This window comes from Numenius arquata, chromosome 5, assembly GCF_964106895.1.
Source record: "Numenius arquata chromosome 5, bNumArq3.hap1.1, whole genome shotgun sequence".
NCBI lineage: Eukaryota > Metazoa > Chordata > Aves > Charadriiformes > Scolopacidae > Numenius > Numenius arquata.
Window position 1 is genome coordinate 8,297,096 of NC_133580.1, and position 20,266 is coordinate 8,317,361.

General features: G+C 42.0%; 2 protein-coding genes and 1 pseudogene across 3 annotated transcripts; 2 read left to right on the forward strand and 1 right to left on the reverse strand.

Moving 5' to 3' along the window:
• Positions 1–3,146: 3,146 nt before the first annotated feature.
• On the forward strand, positions 3,147–13,481 carry TMEM185A (transmembrane protein 185A). 2 transcript variants are annotated; one of them, XM_074147470.1, is made up of 7 exons: positions 3,147–3,302; positions 5,892–6,068; positions 7,051–7,258; positions 8,998–9,081; positions 9,868–10,044; positions 10,379–10,502; positions 12,402–13,481. In XM_074147470.1, exons 1-7 carry the CDS (start codon positions 3,265–3,267, stop codon positions 12,644–12,646), a joined length of 1,053 nt encoding a protein of 350 aa, XP_074003571.1. In that variant the 5' UTR covers positions 3,147–3,264; the 3' UTR covers positions 12,647–13,481. The 2 variants fall into 2 exon arrangements, with proteins under 2 accessions (XP_074003571.1, XP_074003573.1); XM_074147472.1 differs by lacking the exon at positions 5,892–6,068 and having other exon boundaries at positions 3,265–3,302; positions 12,402–13,475.
• Positions 13,482–14,122: 641 nt separating this feature from the next.
• Positions 14,123–15,970, forward strand: LOC141464542 (heat shock transcription factor, Y-linked-like; annotated as a pseudogene).
• Positions 15,971–17,418: 1,448 nt separating this feature from the next.
• Positions 17,419–19,817, reverse strand: LOC141464511 (protein EOLA1-like). Its single transcript, XM_074147473.1, has 3 exons — positions 19,771–19,817; positions 19,044–19,327; positions 17,419–17,636 (listed from the first exon to the last, which is right to left on the reverse strand). Exons 2-3 carry the CDS (start codon positions 19,294–19,296, stop codon positions 17,419–17,421), a joined length of 471 nt encoding a protein of 156 aa, XP_074003574.1. The 5' UTR covers positions 19,297–19,327; positions 19,771–19,817.
• Positions 19,818–20,266: the final 449 nt, after the last annotated feature.

A 20,266-nucleotide genomic window follows, 5' to 3' on the forward strand; every position in this document is an offset into this window, starting at 1 on the left:
AACAAGCAGAATGAAAAACAAGGTTCTAGTTTCCAATTTTTTAAGCCTGGTAATTCTTTGGTTCCTTAGAAGCTCCTTAGAAGCTGCACCAGGTGCCATCAGTCTCCAGAGACTGCCTAGCTCTCATCCTTTCCTTTCCTTCTCTTTTCTTCCATTATGTTTTCATGCTTCTCTCTTATCCTGATTTCTTACCCATCTCCTCACACCCCCTCCCCACTGCCATTACTTGTGCTGGCATGTCCTTGCTTTCTTGTAGCCTTTGGCATACCCTTGCTTCATCAGTTGAATATACTGCGCAGAAATCTCCTGCTGTGGAAGCCTGTCAGTTATTTGTACTGTTGCCAGTGGAGTTAAAATTATATCTACAATTTCCCAGTGAATATCTCCAGACGAATCACATCTTTGAGTAGACTGTATTAGCTAATGGATACTGTCAAGAGCTACAAGTAGCTATGGTATTTAATAAATCACACTGCACCTAAATCTAGCTTCTTAGCTGGTATAAATTACCAGTCCTGTTAGCACTGGGTGAAGACTTAGAACAATTACTTTTCAGTGCTTTTTTCATCTTTCTCCAGAAGCTAGTGCTTAAGATGCAATTAAATTTTTCTTTTATTAGCATTTTACTTGCGATGTAATCTTGATTAGTGAGGAGTTACGGGGATTTTCAGTTCAGAAAGAGTCAGAAAATAATCTATCCCGATATAGAGTCATCACAGAATCTGTCCTGATCTGCTATATAATTTCATAACCCTCGTTACAGTCAAGCTCATTGACTTGAGTTTGTTTAGCATATATCTTCCAGAGAGGCACCCAGACTTCATGTAAAAATGAAAAATCTCCTGTTTTCAGAGTCATTTGTTCCAACAGCTGATTACTTTCACTTAAAAACAAAAAACACAAAGGAAACCCCAGCTCTCTCCTCTTTAACCAATATTATTTTAGCTGAAGTTCTCAGCCTTGATTCTTGTATGCCTCTCCTAGCTTGGCCAAAGAATCTTTTAGTACCTAGTATTCTGTCTCCAAGAGGGTATGTACATAACATCATTAAGCAACCTCAGTCTCTTTGAAATACACTCAACTCCTTATGACAAATTTTTTCTGAGCTTTTAATGACTTTTGCAGCATTTAATCACTATCTGCAGCATTTTCAACATTCGTCCTGATGCAAGGACATTTAAAAGGCTGATGTGATCAACTCTAGAATACACAATGAAGGCAGTTCTCAGACTTTTTAGAATGGACTTCCTCCCCCTTTTTTTTTCTCCTTACTGTACACATTGATTCATATCTAGAGTAATAAGGAAATGTATTTTACAGGCAGTTTCCACAATAATAAACCAGAACTCCTGAAATCATGTCCACTAATGTAGTTTAAAAGAATGCTGGCAGAAAAACTGCCTCCTTCTCCGTGTTACTTTTGTATGCCATTGGGCATGTGTACAGTCCAAGGACAAAGCTAACTCACACGTGAAGACTGCTTTTAGTTCTTCAGGCAACTTGCTGGGTAATGCCAAATAAACAAGTTAACCTAATTTATTTCCACCTTTAAAATAACATTTTGAGATTTTCTAGTAATTTTACGGAGATAAATTTAAACAAGCATTATGTATCAGTGCCCTAAAAATCAGCTGGACATTTAAACAAATGTAGTCAGGTGAGTGTTTCCAATATGAGTATACAAAGGAAAACCAACCATAACAAGGGTGGTCTGAGAGGGGCACATCTCTAGGTGTTACTCCCACAGAGCTAAACCCACAGTGGGTAGCATACCTGAGTCCAAAACCACTTCTTCTGTTTCCTTGTGTTAATTCTTACTTTCCCTGGTATCTTCCGTTCCAGCAGCAACAAATATTCCAGAAATATTTGTTAATATTTCATTTTAATGTAAAATTAGCATGTTCAATGCAATGATGGCCAGATACCACTATCAGTTAATGGGAAGACACTCATGATGTGTCCAAATAATGTGTGATTTAATGCTATAAACATAATATGACAACAGCCATGTCACAAATTGCAGCAGAAACTATACAGCAGAATCACAAACAAAATCTGCCTCCAGATCCTCTGGACTTGGCTTCACAAACAGTTTGAAGAATATCTGATGAGGATTTCTATTAACGCACACAAGACAGTATAAGCTTATTCAAGTGTGAAATGAAACACAAATGAAGAGGTGACAAATAGGACATTTTTAACAGATTCAGAACAGACTATCTAAACCCATATTTTAAAAATAACCAAGCTCAGTGCTTAACTTCTGAAACAGTGTCATAAATTTAAAAGGAAATAACACAACCCGAGATAAACATTGCTGACATAACTCTGGGGTTGCAAGAAGAGGATGTTCCTTTATGTCTCTCTGCAGCAAGCCTCTTGACAGTCTTTATGTGAGCAGCCAGTTAGCGCACCCAGGCTTTCTGAAGCACAAAGTCAATACAAATTTAAGTCTCCAAAGGAACTGGATACAAACACCGTTCTTTATCACACAGTCTGACACATTCTATGGCTTGTTTTTTTCCAGTAAAGGCTGCAGAATTGTGCTACTCCATCAAAAACCTTTTTAAACATAAACTGAAAAGGCCATAGTGATCCCCCCCAACAAAGTTAATTGGCTTGTTGGGGTTTTTTTTTAGTATATTACTTGAAAGGATTCTCAGCGAGCAATGGATTATGACAACTTTTGGTAGAGCTGTTCTCTAAATACCAAACACACATTGCCACATGCCCCGAAGGCCATCGCACCCCCCACCACGGCAGACGCTCCCCGCTTTCGGCCCGGCTCCCCTCAGGCGCCTCTCCCAGCAGGCGGCTCCAGCGGGGAGAGGCCCGGGCCGCTCTCTCCCTTCTCCTGGTGGGGAACGACCTGACAGCCACCGCCAGGCCTCGGGCAGAACCCCAAACAAGACCTTCTCCTGCGTGTGTGTGACCGGGGCAGGGAGGAGGCTGACGAGTGGACGGTGGGGCGAAAACCAGACCGGGGCGGGCCCGGTCACCACCACCTGCCCGGGTCAACCCCGGCCCGTCTGCCCAGGGCGCATGCGCGAGTCGGCGGCAAGCGCATGCGCAGTGCTCGCCCATGAAGCCTGGCGGAGAGGGCCGGCCGTTTCCCTGGCGGGCAGCGCGCATGCGCGGAGATGCCCGGTTCCGGCGGGGGCGGAGCGGAGCGGCGGCGAGGCCCGGCCAGGCTCCGGTGGTGGCGGCGGCTGCCGCGCCATGCGTGGCTGGTAGAGTGCGGCGGGGGTGGAGAGTCGAGCCGCAATGAACCTGCGCGGCTTGTTCCAGGATTTCAACCCCAGGTGAGGGCGGCCCCGGCGCTTAACGGGCGGCCTGGGGCCGTGCCGCCCCGTCAGGGCCCGTTCGGCGGGGCGCTGCCGGTCCGCGCGGTCCCGGCGGCTCTCTGCCCCGGTGTAGCGCTGCTGTTGGGCGGAGGCTGCCCTCAGCCGCGCCGGTAGCGGCGGCGCCCGGGGCGGGGAAGCACCGCTGGGCTCCGCTGCCCTGGGGCGGAAACCGGCCTCGGCAAGGGGAGCGCGGTGGGACCCGGCGTCGGTGTGTGCCATCCGCTGCCGGTGTGTGCCATCCGCTGCCGGTGTGTGCCATCCGCTGCCGGTGTGAGCCTTTCGTCGGAGCTCGGCGTCAGGGGCCCTCCGCAGGGCGGGTGGAAGCGGTCCGGTACAGGCGGCTCGGGGCCGGTTCTATCGCCCGGTCCTGGCCGGGTCCCTCCCCGCTGCCCTCGGCCGGCCCTTCGTCAGGGTGGCTGTGACCGTCATCTGTCTTCCAGGCCGAATTCCAATCGTCTTTCTTGGTTTATTATGTAACTTTCTCAAATCACTCCTTAAGTCTCGTTCTGGTTTCTGAATTTCTCAACTCCGTAATTTGGGATATAAAGCTTTCTACGGGAAAGCAAAGCTGCCTTGGGCTCTCACGCGGGGCTTTAGGGTATGGTACAGGCTCGTCCTCCTGCGGATGCGATGAAGGCATCATGCAACAATCCCTGTCTGGACCTGGGGAGCTGCTGGTGGCCATTCTTCAGGCTGGGCTCTCTTAAAATTAAGGAGATAATAGTCACTACAGCCTGGGCTTCTGCTGTCCTGCCGAGCAAGTACGGATACGTGTAACTTTTAAAGAAGCGGAGGAAAAGAGTTGAATTTTACTGGGTTTGCTGTTACTGGGTGTTTTAAGACTGCAGAATAAAGGCCTGCTATTAACTTGTGTGGGGTGGCATGGAATACTGAGAGTCCCGGAAGAATCTTGCTTGTGAGAGAGGCCTTACATGATTGCAGTTACAAAAAGCTGGGGTCAATTGATTGTTTAGACAAACAGAAAAGTAACCGGTGCTTCAGGAAATGCATTGTTGCAGAGAGGTTGAAATAAACAATTTAAATATGCGTGGTTGGAAGGAATGGAAAAGAAGGAACAGAAGTTCCAGAAGCTTATAAAGTTTTGTTATTGCTAAGCTCTGCTTGCAGCTTATGTGGATGCTGTCTAAACGATGAATGAGCAAGCTGAATGCTGCACTTGTGCAGATAACTTAATCTTGAATGTTTTGGTGTTTACTGGAGCACTGGTATTTTAGTTCTGTGTTTATTGAGGAGCCAAGGAAAGTACAAATTACACAAATAATGAATGTTGGAAAACTGTGACTAGCCTAGGGAGCTGAGGGATCTCTGTTGCTGTGGAGAGTGACTGTTGTTTTCTATCATCCTACCCTGAGGTAGTTTCATGGAGCGTACAAGGAGATGCTGACACAATAAAACTGCTTTTTCTTATTAAGGGGCAGCTCAGACGCTTGTGCTGAAACAGACAAAGCAGCTTGATACCGAAGCGAGGCAATGCTGATATAATGAATGTCTTATTACTTGGTGAGAGTGCAAGTGGGTAGTTCGAGTTGTGCTGTTGGAGTAAGGCTAGTATTACTGACTGTTGCTGCTTTACTCTGTAGCAAGCATTTACTCTGTTCCTTAGGTTATCTGTGTTTTAAAATACATATAATTATTTCACTGAAGCGGTGTTGAAGCCTAATGATGTGTTTTATAAAGCAGTCTGTGATCCTCTGGTGAATGGGTGGGTGACTTTTCCCTTTCCTGTAGTGTGAGGAAATCACGTACTGTGTAATTATTTTGTCTGGTTTTTGTTGGTGCAAGCAATTGCTGTGCCACTGCTCTCAAGTACTCTGGCTACATTTAGTCATTCCTCGATTGACTAGTTTACAAAGTAGTTCAACATAGGTAGTTTAAATTTGTAAGCACCACCCTCAGTATTCCAGAAACTTCACTCAATAATCTGTAACTTTGTTAAAAGTTTAACCTGTTGGGTTTTTTCCTATAATTCTGCTTTTCTTAACTGAATGTAAAAATTAAAAAAAAAAAATAATAAAAAAAATCTGTGGAGTCTGCCTTGGTATAGTATATAGTAGTTTTTAATCTTTAGTTTTTGATATTCAAAATTAAGTTACATAATTTATGTAATTTTATCCACACTGTTTTTATCTATCTTATTTGAGTTGTAAGAAAGAACACGTTTTCTAAAAACATGTACAACTGGTATCTTTTTGAGTCTCTAATAATCCAGCTCCTGACGGCCCTTGTGGGAGGGAGCTATTTATAGATGTCCATTCATTAAGTTTGTCATGCAGGAATGCTTTTGATGTGTTCCCTTGAAGCAATGGTTTTATAAGTGAAAGAGATGACATATGCTGTATTTATGATGAAATGTTTGACTCTTCAGAACTGATTTGATCCTTTGCAAAGAAGTTTGGCACACATTTTCTGTTAGGAAGTATTGTGATTAAATTTCAGCTATGACTGATTTTCTTGTTCTCTACAAAGTTCATGTGAAGTTGCCTGCCTTAATCCCTGACTCTGTTTTCTTGTTCGTTTGTTTAATAGCAAATTTCTTATTTATGCCTGCCTGCTGCTTTTTTCTGTGTTGCTCTCTCTACGTCTGGATGACAAAATTCAATGGAGTTACTGGGCTGTATTTGCTCCAATATGGCTATGGAAGTTAATGGTGATTGTTGGTGCCTCGGTGGGAACAGGAGTATGGGCCCGAAACCCACAGTATCGGTAAGTTAAGGATATTTATTTTGCAAAGCAGAAAGAATATAATGTGTTTTCCATACTGAATTGAATTCATAAATAGGTTTTTTGATAACATAAGCTATAGCATCCAAAAGGTTTGATTTCAACATATTTAAAATAATTAGTATCACCTATAGTGTATGCAAACAGCTTTATGCAGCTAATGGATGTCTTAATCCTAGCGGCAACAGTTTATCACAAGCTTCAACAATATTGTCTTTGGGAAGCTAAAACTTCTTACAGAGTGAGTTGTTGCACATTTCTGTTAGAACATTGGGAATTCCTTGCTTTAGTGTAAACCATATAGAAATATGTATCTTCATATGCATTAGAAATATACTATATTTAATTGGATTGTTTCCTAAATCAGTTTCCTGAAATGCACAAATTATTATTTTTTTTCTCCTCCGTGTGCATATGGATGAATATTCAGCGATTCTTGAATATGCAGTGAACATAGAGGGGATTTTTTCAGGCTTGTAGTAGTCTTATAAGAAATATTCAAGTAGTTTAATACACTAATACAGTCGGCAAATGCATAACATTTGCAAAGTAAGATGTTTGTAGTGGTAGTTTAATTGTCAGGCTAGGGTAAAATAACTTTCAGACCTTTAAATACATCAGTGTTTATCTTTCTGGTAATCCAAGTAGGATGTGAATTTGATCATGCTAGGGGAAAAGAAAAACTGTTTTATCTGCACAGCTATGGAATCCTCAGACAATTTTCAAGCTGTGAAAATCCCACTGTCCCCTTTGAGTAAAATACTTGAAATGTGCAGCTTGATGGGCAAGAAATCCTGTTAGGCAGTGCAGTTTGATAGTGGCTATTTGGCAGAAGGTGTATGTTTATTAAAAACATGTGTAAATATCTGTAACTTAATTGTAAACCAAGTATCTTGGGATGTTTGCAGGATACTGTGCGTTCTTATTGACAAATGAACTCAATGCTTCCTTATCATCTCTTTAGAGCAGAAGGAGAAACCTGTGTGGAGTTCAAAGCTATGTTAATTGCAGTAGGCATCCACCTGCTGCTCCTGATGTTTGAAGTTCTGGTGTGTGACAGAATTGAAAGAGGAACCCATTTCTGGCTTTTGGTCTTCATGCCATTATTCTTTGTGTCTCCGGTGTCTGTTGCAGCCTGTGTGTGGGGATTCCGACATGACAGGTCTCTGGAGGTAAGGTTCATTTTCATGTGTAAAATTTGTGGCAATGCAAGACTCGGCATCGATTTAGTTATGGTTCATCTCTCAGTAAAGCATGATGTGGATGACAGCGTCAGTTGAATTAATTGTTTGCACTGACCTGCTAGAGTGAAAAATCAGTATCAGGAATAATATAATTTTTTTCTAGTATCTTCTAGGTTATTTTTTTTTTCCCAACCACCAAATTGCAGGATGTTTTAAGCCTGCCTTTTTATTATTGTGTGTTAAAAGAACTCACCACAAACAGTGCAATATGGACTAATACTAGACACTTAAAGAGAAATTACTGAAGAAAATTCCACTGATAGTAAGCACAGTTCCTGGGCAAAATTGAATTTCCCAGGACTCGAGATAATCAGGGTTGAAAATTTCTTACTATCCCCATCACCCACCATCCCCATCATAGGTATTTAAGAAATGTGTAGACATGGCACTTCAGGGCATGCTCTAGTGCCCGAGATTGTTGGTTTGTGTCTGTTTGTAGGTGGGGTGGGGTGTGGTTGTGGGCGTTTGGTTTGGTTTTGGTGTTGGTGTTCTGGGATTTTTTTGGGTGTGGGTTTGTTGTTTTTTTTTTTTATTGTTGGTTGGACTCGATGATCTCAAAGGTCCCATCCAACCAAAAATATTCTGTGATCTGTGTCCTTAATCTTTAATTTGGGAATGTGGATGGTAGGCATAAAACAGTTGGTTTTTATTTTCTGCCTCTATCTTCTTTCCTCTTTAACTCTTTCCTTTTGGTTTTGGAAGAACTTTGCAAGAATTCTCCAGTTCAGTAAGAATTCTAAATCTATTGCAAAATGCCACCGTGGGAAGATCTCGAGATCTTAAGGATTTTTTTTTTTCTATATCCTCAAACTACCCCATGACAATCAAAAATCTGATTTTTTTAGATAAGGTTCAGCTTTTTCAGGTTTAATTTCAAGGGAATATTTCTCTAACATTAGCATAAACCAAGTTTCTCTCTAGAGAGATGTTTTTGGTAAGTGATTGTTAGGATGGCTGGTAAACTGATACCTTGAATTGTTGATTTAAAAGTATTGCAAATAGGGCAAGCAGGACACATGAAAAGCTTTAACATTTTTAGTGAGAAGTATTGCTTTTCTGTATTGCCTCAAAACCTGAGTGTTTTCAGTGTCATTTAAAATATCTCTCAATTATACAGTAAATGATTAATTTGGATGTCATCTTCCACTATTCCATGTATTACTTCCCACTCCCCACCACATAGAGCTGGGATTTTTAAATTGGACTGTTGGTAGTTAAACCTATGTTACTTTCATCTTTGCAGTACTGCAACTACTGAATGATATCTTTAAAGATAAATTTTGCTTTTTTAAAATTGAAGGTCTCTTTACTACTTGTTAATTTAATTCTAGCAGTATTTCTCATCTGAAGAAAATGGTTGAAGTTGTTTTCTGATGCTTTGCTTTTTTAGGTCTGATTAGTTTGTTTTTTCTTATTTCTCTTATCACTCAAATCAGTGCAATTTTTTTCTTAAATAGCAGGGAAGTCTTTCCTCAGAAAAACAGCTGCTTCTGTAGTTACTCTGTTGGGATCACCACCTTCCAAATTTAAGGATGCTTAGTAATATCTAATGTAAATGAAACTGATGTTGCAGTGGTAAGCCAGAAAAGTCCTTTGACAGATTCTTTGGTTATCTTGGAAATAGCTTTACCATGCTAAAAGTTAACTAACGTCTTTTCTTCTTCTAGCTGGAAATCTTGTGTTCAGTCAATATTCTACAGTTCATATTTATTGCACTCAGACTAGACGAGATCATCAGATGGCCATGGCTTGTATGTAACTAGTGTTTTCTTCTTATCCCTGTTTAAATGCTGACTTTCATAAAGAGATTTCCTCTAGGGAGCATGTTGATGTATGAGCAAAGTCCGTGATGACATTTTGCTCGCTCAACAGTCCTTCACTTGAAGGTCTGACATTTCATTCAGTGGTCACAGGGGAGGCTGTTCTTTGGGCATTTCATCCTTTGGGAGAAAGGGATGTGCCATCAACTGCAATTAATCTCTGATCGGTTGGTGAAAGAGAAATCCTAACCAGAAGTTTCCAGTGGGAAACTAGCCATGAAAATGATGGGTGAATTAGGGAATGTGTTGGCAAATATGGTGTGGTAAGTAACTAGTTTTATTTGTTGTGTTACCATGCATATAAATCCACTTATTGTGCAAATGGTCACTGTCAGCACTGCAGAGATCTCCTGTCCCAAGTAACTTTAGAATACAAAAGCACTGTTTCTCTGTCTGGATTTTTGTAAACTACCATAGAACTGATAATCTGGCATTAGTATGACTGTGCTTTCTATTTTCCAAAAAACTAGGAAAAGGATCTAATTTAGAAACTGTGTTAAGTAAGGTGTCCACTATAGAAAATACCTGCTAAAATCAATTTCAAGTACTATTTGAGCCCATGTAAAATCACAGAAGTCTTACTATTCTTGTTTAGACTTAATATGTAGACTTGCTTTATTTAAAAAAACCCCCACACCTGAAACAAATCAAACTGATAAAAATGTATCACTGTCGGGGGGTGGGAAAGCAGTTAATTTCATTTTCTTTTTCTTTCAGGTTGTTTGTGTTCCACTGTGGATCTTGATGTCCTTTCTGTGTCTAGTAGTGCTCTATTACATTGTATGGTCTGTTCTATTCTTGCGCTCTATGGACGTGATTGCTGAGCAAAGGAGGACACACATAACGATGGCTGTCAGCTGGATGACGATTGTAGTTCCGCTGCTCACATTTGAGGTAGGAAAAAACATAACGAGTTTTATGTATCTTGTGCTTTTTTCCATGAGTGATGAATGTTGCTCTGTCTCTTTTTGAACTAAAATGAGAATACTGCTTTTTGTTTTGGAATAAAATATTAACAGCAAATATGACAGAAATCCAAGAGCTCTATGTTTCCTTAAAGTTTTTTTGAGTAAAATATGCATCACACTAAAACTGTACATATTTCTGTGGAAGCCATTTTTCTTCACAGATGTGTGAAGTTAAAGATCTGAGATCAGCATATGTTTGAAGAAGCTTGAAAGTGGGTGTTGCAATTAAACTGACATTGTATAATTTTTCTGCCATTTAGATCTTACTAGTACACAGACTGGATGGGCATAATTCTTTTTCTTTTATACCCATATTTGTTCCTCTCTGGCTTTCACTGATAACTTTAATGGCAACAACATTTGGACAAAAAGGAGGAAATCACTGTAAGTATTTAAAAATCATGGAAACATCTTGAAACTCAATGCTTAAATGTATTTTATTAAGATCTATATTTTCAGAAACAGCTTTTTTGTGTATATTCTCATAAAAGAACTCAGATGTGTCTGTTACTATTGTGTTCAGGTGATTTTAGTAAGTTTTCAATGTTTGTAGTGTCTCTTGCTTTTTCTCTCATTCCTATAAGAACATAAATTCTGCTCAGACTCAACTTGCAATCTCAATGGGGTTTTAATTGTAACTTAGACTTTTATCTTTCCTTATTTCCATGGGTTTTGTCCTCATGGGACACGAGTGGATCTTTCTACTCTGAATTCTGAAAGTAGTGTAGCACCTACCATTTTTTATTCAGCATTTTTCCTAGTAGCCTGAATTAATATTTTGTTTTCTCTTTGGCCAAATAGTGCTCTGTGCTGTTTAGTTGTAACTTCAGTTGCTCAAGTGGCCAGTGCAGATCTACTAGGCTTTTATCCCCACCACAACTAGCACTGCCGAAAGGAGTGTTTGTACTTTCAGCCATCTGATGATGTTGACCAGTGCATATGAGTAGCTCTTCCCATCCATGTTGCAGTTCATGTTCCTTGTTGACAGAGCAGTAAAATTTGTGAGGATTTTTTAGAGTTGAAAGGAACTGACTGTGATGTTTGTTATATAAACCCACTTCCAGTTTGGTCCAATAGTGAAGTATGTTGAGAATTTCTTTCTTCGGTCATGACTAAGCTTATCTCCGTATTTAGTTTACTTTTACATTATTATTGCATGGAAAATTGTTACTGGTGACTTTTTTTATTAAATTAGTCTTTTATTAAATTAGTCTCTTGGAAAGCCATGTGTCCATTTTATCTTCTGTAGGGTTAGTAAATGTTCATGTCCATTTTAAAAAAGACTATTTATCTGAAGTGAGCCTTAGAAGACTTGCATGAAAATCTACCTTTAAAGCGCTAAGCAAAATACACCGGTTGGGCATGAAGTATAATCTCTGAAAAAGATGGGTTGTATGGGATCTTCCCTTGCTTTTGTTCAGTGTGAAAGATTTGACTTGGGCAGGCTGTTCCTTTTAACGCTGACCTTTGGTACTCGTTAATAGAGAAGTGCCATCTGCTGAATTACAATTTCCGCTTACGTAAATGGTCTCTCTCCAAGTCTTTGGGTATAGGAAAAGACGTGACAAACACAGAATGTGTACTGTTTTCTAATCTAGCACTGGTAATACCAAGGATGAGATACTCCTGGCATCGCATCATTATTTGGCTAACAACAAAAGTATTTGGGAAATACTGAATGCATATATTGACTAATATATGTCTGCCTATGCCATCCCGTTCCCTCTGGTACTGTAACCTATATGTATCAAATGAAAGTTTGCATGAATGTTCTTTCTCTGTGTACTGATGTGACCCAACACTGCTTAACGTGTTACATGAAATGGACTCCTGCTGTGGTAGTATAGCTGTAACTTATACATATGGATATACACATACAGACATGTATGTGCAGACATTCAGAGGCATGCAAATGCCTGTGTATATTCTGTACGTGTATCTGTGTGTATATAACCTGAACTGTAATGTTGTAATATGATAGTTGTAACACCTATCTGTGATTCTGTGCAACCCGCCTGGATGTGTTCCTGTCCAGCCTGCTGTAGGGAACACGCTTTGGCAGGGGAATAGGGGAATCATCTGGAATACATGATCTCTGACAGTCCCTTCTAACCCCTGCCATTCTGTGATTCTGTGAACACCTGCTGAGAAGCAGCAGTAACAAATTTTATATTGTTCGTATGCAAACAATCAAGAGAACTTAAAGGAGATTGCATAGTCTGCTTGCTTAATTAAATTTTCATTCTGTTCTGCAATAATGTGAAATGATTTTTTTTTTTTTAGGGTGGTTTGGAATTCGCAAAGACTTTTGCCAGTTCCTACTTGAAATTTTCCCATTCTTACGAGAATATGGCAATATTTCTTATGATCTTCATCATGAAGATAATGAGGAAACAGAAGAAACACCACTGCCTGAACCACCAAAAATTGCACCAATGTTTCGAAAAAAGACTGGAGTGGTTATTACACAGAGTCCTGGAAAATACGTGATTCCACCTCCCAAGTTAAACATTGATATGCCAGATTAAGATGACAGTAGCATATTAAATTTGAACTGGGAATCAGCAGACAAATGTATTTCATCTCATGCCTTGTCCCAATTACTTTAAAATAGGTATTGCTGAATCAGTGGCTTGGATTACACAAATCAGAGATCTTGAAGATAATCTGAGAGCTTTTCCAGAGATACGTGGTGGTCTAATTTGTGAACCTTCCTAACGGATTGGTTGCACACTTGCCTGTATAGTATTTATATGAACATTTTAGCAGTGTAATATATTGTTTAAAAGTCTTGTTGTGTACAGTATAAGTATTATCTAAAAGTATTTTTTTAAAAACCCTGTATGAAATGCCTATGCTATTCCAGGTGTCTTTTAGGCCCTAAATATACACTTGATTTCCATGTCTGTTTTAAATGCTTTTTTTGGGATGCCTTAGTATAGTACCTCTTTTTCTCTTTAGCCACAATCATTGTCTCAGCTACAGAGGCACAGGAGTGTTGCACTTCTCAGGCAAGACTGGAAAGCTTTTTTTGCGGGGAAACAGAATGTATAGCAACTTACATGATGTTTTTGAGTTAGCTATGTAAATTTTCATGTAAGTATTTCAACTTTTGCACTGGCTTGGGAGTTAAGTGTTGCTTTTGTTTTTTTTCCAGTTTCATGTTTTAATTCCTCACACTGTTCTCCCATTAGATTGGCTGTTTAATAAGCTATTCCCTCTTGCGTTGTGCGGGCAGTCTATGCCAGAAACATTAGTTGTACGTTTTACAGCTGTCGGTTGCTGCTATAGATACCATAGCTTGGTCTTCGTTACCAACTTTGTAGAAGTGTTGGTGTAAATGATTAAACTTTTCAAGATAGGAAGTCCTTGGTGTTGATATAGCATTTTGTTGCTTGAAGAAAGACCTCCTTGACAGATTGTCTTGGACTTCAGGTGCTTTAGAGGTCTTTGAAACCTGTGCTCCAGTAGCTTGTAACAACAGATGTCGGATACTCCCACATTCTTGCAGCTGCTCTTTGTCTTTAGGTGAACCCACAGTTTAGGTAGCTTAAATACCATGGATCATGTTTCCTTAGTGTTAGTGGGACAATGAGATAAGAGCAAAGAGTGTATGGACATCTCTGCATGTGTGAAAGGTGCACACCTGAAAAACTTCAGAGATGCGATGCTTTCATTTCTAATGCTGCAGACCTCCCTCTTCTTCCCTGAGGGCCAGCTACTGGCTGAAACCCAACACAGCACTGTCCTATTTCATTGCAGTTTTATTTACTTTTTGTTCGAGTAAAAAAAAAAAAAAAATTCTGTACATGAAAAGCCGTAAGTGCTATTTAGCACTTGCTGCTCCCGCTTCATGGTGCGAGGAAATGGGTGCTGCTCTGTGGTGTCACAGCAGCGCATTCGGGTGTCGTAGTGATGTTTGAGAACTTCCCTGGGGATTCGCAGTCAGTTGGTCACTTCCTTTCACCTCTCTGTCTGCAAGGGCAGTCTAGCTGCTGGGGTAGATGGCTTCTGCTGAAAAATTTATTCAAACTGAGGAAAAAGAATTTAAAACGGAGCTTTCCTCATCAGAAACTTCATGTGATTCTGTTCTGGCCAAAGGAGTTGATTCATCAGGCTTGACTCCTCTCTGTCCAGCACAGGACAAAGAGCAGCTGGTGATACTGCCTTTGGACCTTCAAGAGAAGAAAGGTCTTTACAAACTTCGACTAAGCAACCCTGGTCAAAAAGAGAGCATCTGAATTCATCTGAGGAGAGCTCTAGCAAAGACAGTGATGCCTTTATATGCCTCGGCTTTCTGAAGAAGCTCTGGGATGTTTTTTGAAGGCGATTGGTTTGAGTCCATTTGGTGGTAGGGATAATGGAAAGTGTGTAGAGATTGACGAAGAATTGTACAAAGAGGAAGTACTAGCAAGGAGATGACATCTGAGAATTTTCAAAAGCCAGAGCATGAAAAACGTCATCACCTCCATCTGTACAGATTCACCAGAAATCTGGGATTTTCCAAAGTCAAGCTTGTGTGATGACTTGCTAGCAAAGGAACAGCTAGGAAGGTATGCTGGATCCTATACATACAAATATATATACTCAGAATATTCTAGTGGGACAGATTTCTGTTCCAATGAAGTAATTATTGCATAGGAGATGAGGATGGTGGTAAATGTTCTCATTGTCAGTTGTTTCTCGGCTCATGTTCAGTTTTTGAAGGTAGCATTTCTGAGTAGTAGAAATGCTGATAAAATGGACATTGGTTATTTCCAATTACCTTGAACACATAAAATGAAAAGATATTCTCACTGTATTGGGATGTGTTTCTTGGTGTTTGCTATGTGTCTTGCTGTATCAGAGGTGCAGTTTTCTTGTGGCATTTGTTGAAGGCTGAGAAGGTACGTGCCAGCATCGTATAGTTACCTACACGTTCATCCCACACTAAAGTTGCTGAAAAGGAATGGTGTTTGGGTTTCTAAATCAGTGTGTATGCTTTTGAAAATCCTACATTTCTCTGCTATCAAGTGGCAGAAAGACAAGGCTGGTTAGTACTTTCACAGGACTGTATCATACCATTTTATTCAGCCTAAACTTCAGATTTAGAATGCCCGATAGTCCTTTTGAACATCCACATTTCTCTTTTGCAATTAGAATTTTCAGTTCTCTTTGTGGTTTCCAGTCAGAAGGCGGTGGCAATTACCCTGAGCCCTCAGTACAGGAAAGACATGGATCTGTTGGAGGCCCAGAGAAGGGTCACAAAAATGATCAGAGGCCTCTCCTGTGAGGACAGGCTGAGAGAGTTGGGTTTGTTCAGCCTGGAGAAGGCTCCAGGGAGACCTTATTGTGGCCCTTCAGTACTTAAAGGGGGCCTACAGGAAAGATGGGGGCAGACTTTTTAGCAGGGCCTGTTGCAATAGGACAAGGGGTAATGACTTCTAACTAAAAGAGGGAAGATTTAGACTAGATATAAGGAAGTGTTGTTTCGGGTAAGGGTGATTAAACACTGGGACAGGTTGCCTAGAGAGGTGAGAGATGCCACATCCCTGGAAACATTCAAGGTCAGGTTGGACAGGGCTCTGAACAACCTGATCTAGTTGAAGATGTCCCTGCTCATAGCAGGGGAGGTTGGACTAGATGATCTCTAAAGGTCCCTTCCAACCCAAACTATTCTAGGATTATATGAATTAACTCTTTTCCTTTGCATTTTTTAGTTTCATTTATACTACAACCCAAATTTTAGAAGACATTTTCTGCATCTGCTAATGAAGTATTAGCGAAGCTTTGGTCCAAAACATCAAACACCAGTAGGATTTTCACCAGACACGGACTTGCATGCACGCTGCCGGAAGAGAGCCAGATGTTGAGCTTGTGTGCGAAACCACTTCTGGGGAGAAGAGTGGTCCATTCACAGCAGGTCCATGGAAGAACATGCACACCTCTGCACCCAGGAAGACTGCACCTCCCAAGCAATGAGCCAAGGCAAGAGTCTAAGGGTTTCAATACACTACCTGAATACAAAGCCTCCGGCAGTTGTCCTGTCCTGTTTTTATAACCATGCTGGTGCCTGGCCTTGGACCTTACTCCCCAGAGTCAAAAGGACTGTCACTGTAATGCAGGGTGTGAATTTTGAAAAACTCTACAAGTACCAAAATTAGCGACTTCTGTTTGTTACTCTTCACACTTGTCTCTAATTCAATGTTAGATTTTCAAAGCTTACTAGTCAGATTTTCAAAGTTTACTAGTATTTTTCATCTTAAATATGAGAAAAGAAATACAATTTATACTCCATTTAATTTTGTACAAGCACCTTCTTTCTCATAAAGGCCTTTCTACAAAGGCTGTCAGGTCACAGAGCCGTATACTGCAGAGTGCTTCCCCCCACCATAGTATATCTAATGTAACTAACCTGTGAATGAGGAAGAATTTGGTCCTTTCTGCAAGTTTTACAATTATAGTGTGTAACACACCATGCGCAGAAACTTCATCCAGCAGTAGCCTTTTTCCAGTCTTCTCAGAAGTCCCCCGATCTGCACAACTTCTCAAAGATTATGGAGAGTGGCCTTGCAATGACATCAACCCCTCTCTTAATACCCTCGGGTGGGTATTGTCAGGGCCCACCAGTTTGTAGGGCTCAAGCTCCCAGAATAGTTTCATACCAACTCTTCCTTCACTGGCAGTGGGTCTGTGTTTGCATCAACCACCTGGATTTGTGTTCCCAAGGCCTGGGGCCCAACAGTGCTGGTAAAAACAGAGGTGAAGAAAGTGTTGAGAACCTCTGCCTCTTCAGCATTGTTGGTGACTAATTCACCTCTCTTGATTAACGGTGGGCCAATATTTCCCTTCTGTTTCTGCTTTTTGTTTATGCACCTGAAGAACTCTTTCTTGTCGTTTTTGACGTCTCTGGCCAATTGCAATTCGAGCTGAGCTTTTGATTTTCTAACTGCATCTCTGCATGCCTTGGCAATGCCCTTGCAGTTCTCAATGGGTATTCGTCTGCTTTTCCATCTTTGGTATACTTTCCCCTTGGTTCTGAGCAGACTCGAAGCTCACGGTTAAGCCAAGGGGGTCTCTTGCTCTGCCTACTCCCCTACCTTTAAGGTTAGGTTAGTAAATCATTAATAATTTCCAGTAATGGTGAGAAAAATTACATCTTGTTTATTTTTCCTCAAAAGAGCAGTTTTTCAAATGTATTTGCTATTTCAAACAATTAATTTTGGAAGGGAATCCTAAACAACTCACTAGTATTCAAGATGGTGACTTGTCAATAACAAGTTTGCATTTAGGCAGGAAAAATAATCATGAGGGGCAACACCTATGCTTCTGAAGGGATCAGTTCTTCGGGGATGTCCACCTCCCACAGACCTCTTCTGCCTTTGGCAGGAATGGGTTCCAGGAGCCATCTTGGATTTGAAACAACAGTCAAGTATTTCTGTTCTAGATTACTTAGGACAGCTTTGTTTTCCAGCTCCAGAATCTTTTCAGGAGGCAAGTTTTCTGGATACAGTGATGTCTCTCCGATGTCAATTAATCCTGTATTATAAAATTAAAATATAAAGTTACTTGGCTGTTTGATCTCCTAGATAAAAGTTTTCCAAAAGTAAACTTCCCAGAGAACACACAGAACGGCTCATTTGTTACCAGAAGAACAAACTACGAAGCAACGCACACCTCAAACCAGTGTCATTCACTGCAGAAGATGGCCTATGGGACTGAACTTAACTGAAGCATATAGTTTTAATAGTCACAACTCAGTGATACAGAATTCTGTTAAAAGAAGCCTGCATCTAAGGAGATACAGCTACTACCAAAACTCCTGAGCTACATTCTGCCTCAAAACAGCTTCATTAAAAATAAAATTCTCTCTGCTCCTATCAGAACACTATTCTACTAACATTTTAAAATCCTTAAACTATATGGAAATTCCTGCTCTCTGGAACCCTTTTAATGTCATGAAAGGGAATTTCTCTACTGCTTAATGATTAAAAATGTTAAAATAAAGATCAAAGAAGCTTTGATACCTACCCCACAATTTAGTGTGCAATTTATGTCAAGGTTACAAATCTGCATGTTACTTAGTTCCTAGCACTTTTCAGCATTGTAGAACCTGAACAATTTTTCAGTGTATGTCATAGAAGTAATTTGTGGTGCAGGAATAGCTAAAACTACTCAAACAAGAATGCAAGATGGATGGTGCAACAAAAGATACCTACAAGAAAAGAGTGCAAGACGAGCACTGGATTAAAAACTTTCTACGTATGTGATGCAACAGCATACACTGTATTTCAGCACAACATAAGCAAAGAAACACCACTCCATCCTAACTTTGTGTTACAGAAACAAACTTCTTCACTGCCCAAAAAACTAGACTGGTTGAGCATGTGTAGAACTGAAATAGGATTTATTTATGCAATACTCTAACATAACATGCAAAGCACTGCAACGTTAGGACTTCACTTGACTACGAGTACTGTAAAAAGGTTTCAGCAAGAGTTCCTGAACTCAAAATGCAAACAGCGTGTAACTGACATTTATTATCATGCAACAAAATAACATGCAACCCACATTATACTCTTACTTCATGACAAGCAGGCACAAATCTACTTTATTTCTTGTACAGACTGTAGAGTTGTAGCCTACAGTTTTTAGTAGAGAGAGCGCATTTTAAAAACTGAGGCCTGACTAAAATCCTTTACCACAAAGGTAAAAGATACTTCACAGTTCCAACACAATGAAAAAGAATAAATTTTATTTACAACTTCCATCACTGACCCCAGTTTACAGTGTTAAGGAATCGAACTAGCCCCTCAGTCACCCCTCCTTCAAAGCAAGGCTTAAAGCGATGTTAGAATGAGCATAACAGTGTAAAGCAGATGTGTGTTGGACTGAATGCTCGCGGATTGAAAGCTTGCTTCGAAAACACAATCCAAGGTTGCTTACCTGCAATAACTCCTCTGCCAAATTTTTCCCCTTTATCCAACAGATCTTGCACTTGTTTTGGTGTCATACCAAACCTATTCAAAAGAATTTCTCTCCAGGTTTCATCTTCCCAGTCCTTAATAGCTATATGAATAGCAACGGTGCAGTTCTTGTAGCTGGCGAGCACGGGACGCCAGCGAGTCTCTACTGTTTTGACTTTGTTTAAAACTAACCCTGCAAAGGGCTGCCGGAAGGAAAGGCAACCGAATTTCATCGTTTTCCTTGCATCAGGGCCCGTTTATTTCCTATGAACAGACAGACACCGGAGATCAGTGTTTACGAGCTCTCTGTGGCCGTGACAAACGAGCAGAGCCGCCCGAGCAGAGCCCTGACCATCAGCGCTGGGCTAAAGCCACCTGCGCGCTGCTCGCCCGGGGGCGATTTCCCGCTCCTCGGCCCCGCGTCGCAATGGCCGCCCTGGGCCGGCGCTGCCAGAACCCGCCCCAGCCCCGGAGGGCCCGCCGCACCGGCGGGCGGTACGCCGCGGCCGGAGGGAGGGAACGGGGCCTGGCCCCGGAGGCGGCGCTCGGGAGCCGGCTGTTCCGTGGGCGCGAAGGGGTTTGAAAGGCCGCTCCTCGGGGGCAGCCCGAGACCGGTGCCGGCAGGACCCGGCCCCCGCATCCCGCTCCCTCCCACGGCGAGCGCTCCGCCGCCTCACAGGCGGGGAGGCCCCGCGGCCGCCTCCTACCTGGCTCCGCACCCTTCCCTTCCCGCCGCTCCGCCCCGCTGGCTGCCGCCGAGGAAGGCGGGTGACGGGGAGCGGCGGGGCGGGGCGGAGCGGCGACGGCCGTGGCCTGCCGGGGGTTCGCTGTTGCTGTTTGTTGTTGGTTCTCCCGCGAAAGGGCGGCCGTCTCCCCGCCAGCCGGGAAGGGAGCGTGGCGGTGCAGGCCCGGCGATGGCTTCCCAGAGGAGCGTGGCGGCCGGGGGTGTGTTTTGGGGGGTTGCTGACGGGAGAATGGGGCTGGGGTGTCCCCAGGGACAGCCTGTGGGCCTCGGCTCTGGTGAGGAACCATTGGAGCCCCCCCACGGGAGTACAATGGGGGGAGAAACTCCCCGGGGTGCCCTTCCCACGGCAGCGTGGCACTTGTGTCCCCAGCTGGAGGACTGTCCCGAGGGCCCGCGCAGCCAGAAGTGACTAAGAGCCATTTGGCACGTGTTTCTCACCTCCCTGCTTTCTTCAGCCA

Bases quoted from the DNA above. Each gene is read 5' to 3' on its own strand.
- LOC141464511 (XM_074147473.1), bottom strand. From the start codon at position 19,296: ATGAAATTCGGTTGCCTTTCCTTCCGGCAGCCCTTTGCAGGGTTAGTT. The intron at 17,637-19,043 runs GTAAGCAACCTT...TTTATAATACAG, and splicing joins TGGCAGAGGAGTTATTGCAG to GATTAATTGACATCGGAGAG.
- TMEM185A (XM_074147470.1), top strand. From the start codon at position 3,265: ATGAACCTGCGCGGCTTGTTCCAGGATTTCAACCCCAG. The intron at 6,069-7,050 runs GTAAGTTAAGGA...TCATCTCTTTAG, and splicing joins GCCCGAAACCCACAGTATCG to AGCAGAAGGAGAAACCTGTG. The intron at 7,259-8,997 runs GTAAGGTTCATT...TTCTTCTTCTAG, and splicing joins GACATGACAGGTCTCTGGAG to CTGGAAATCTTGTGTTCAGT.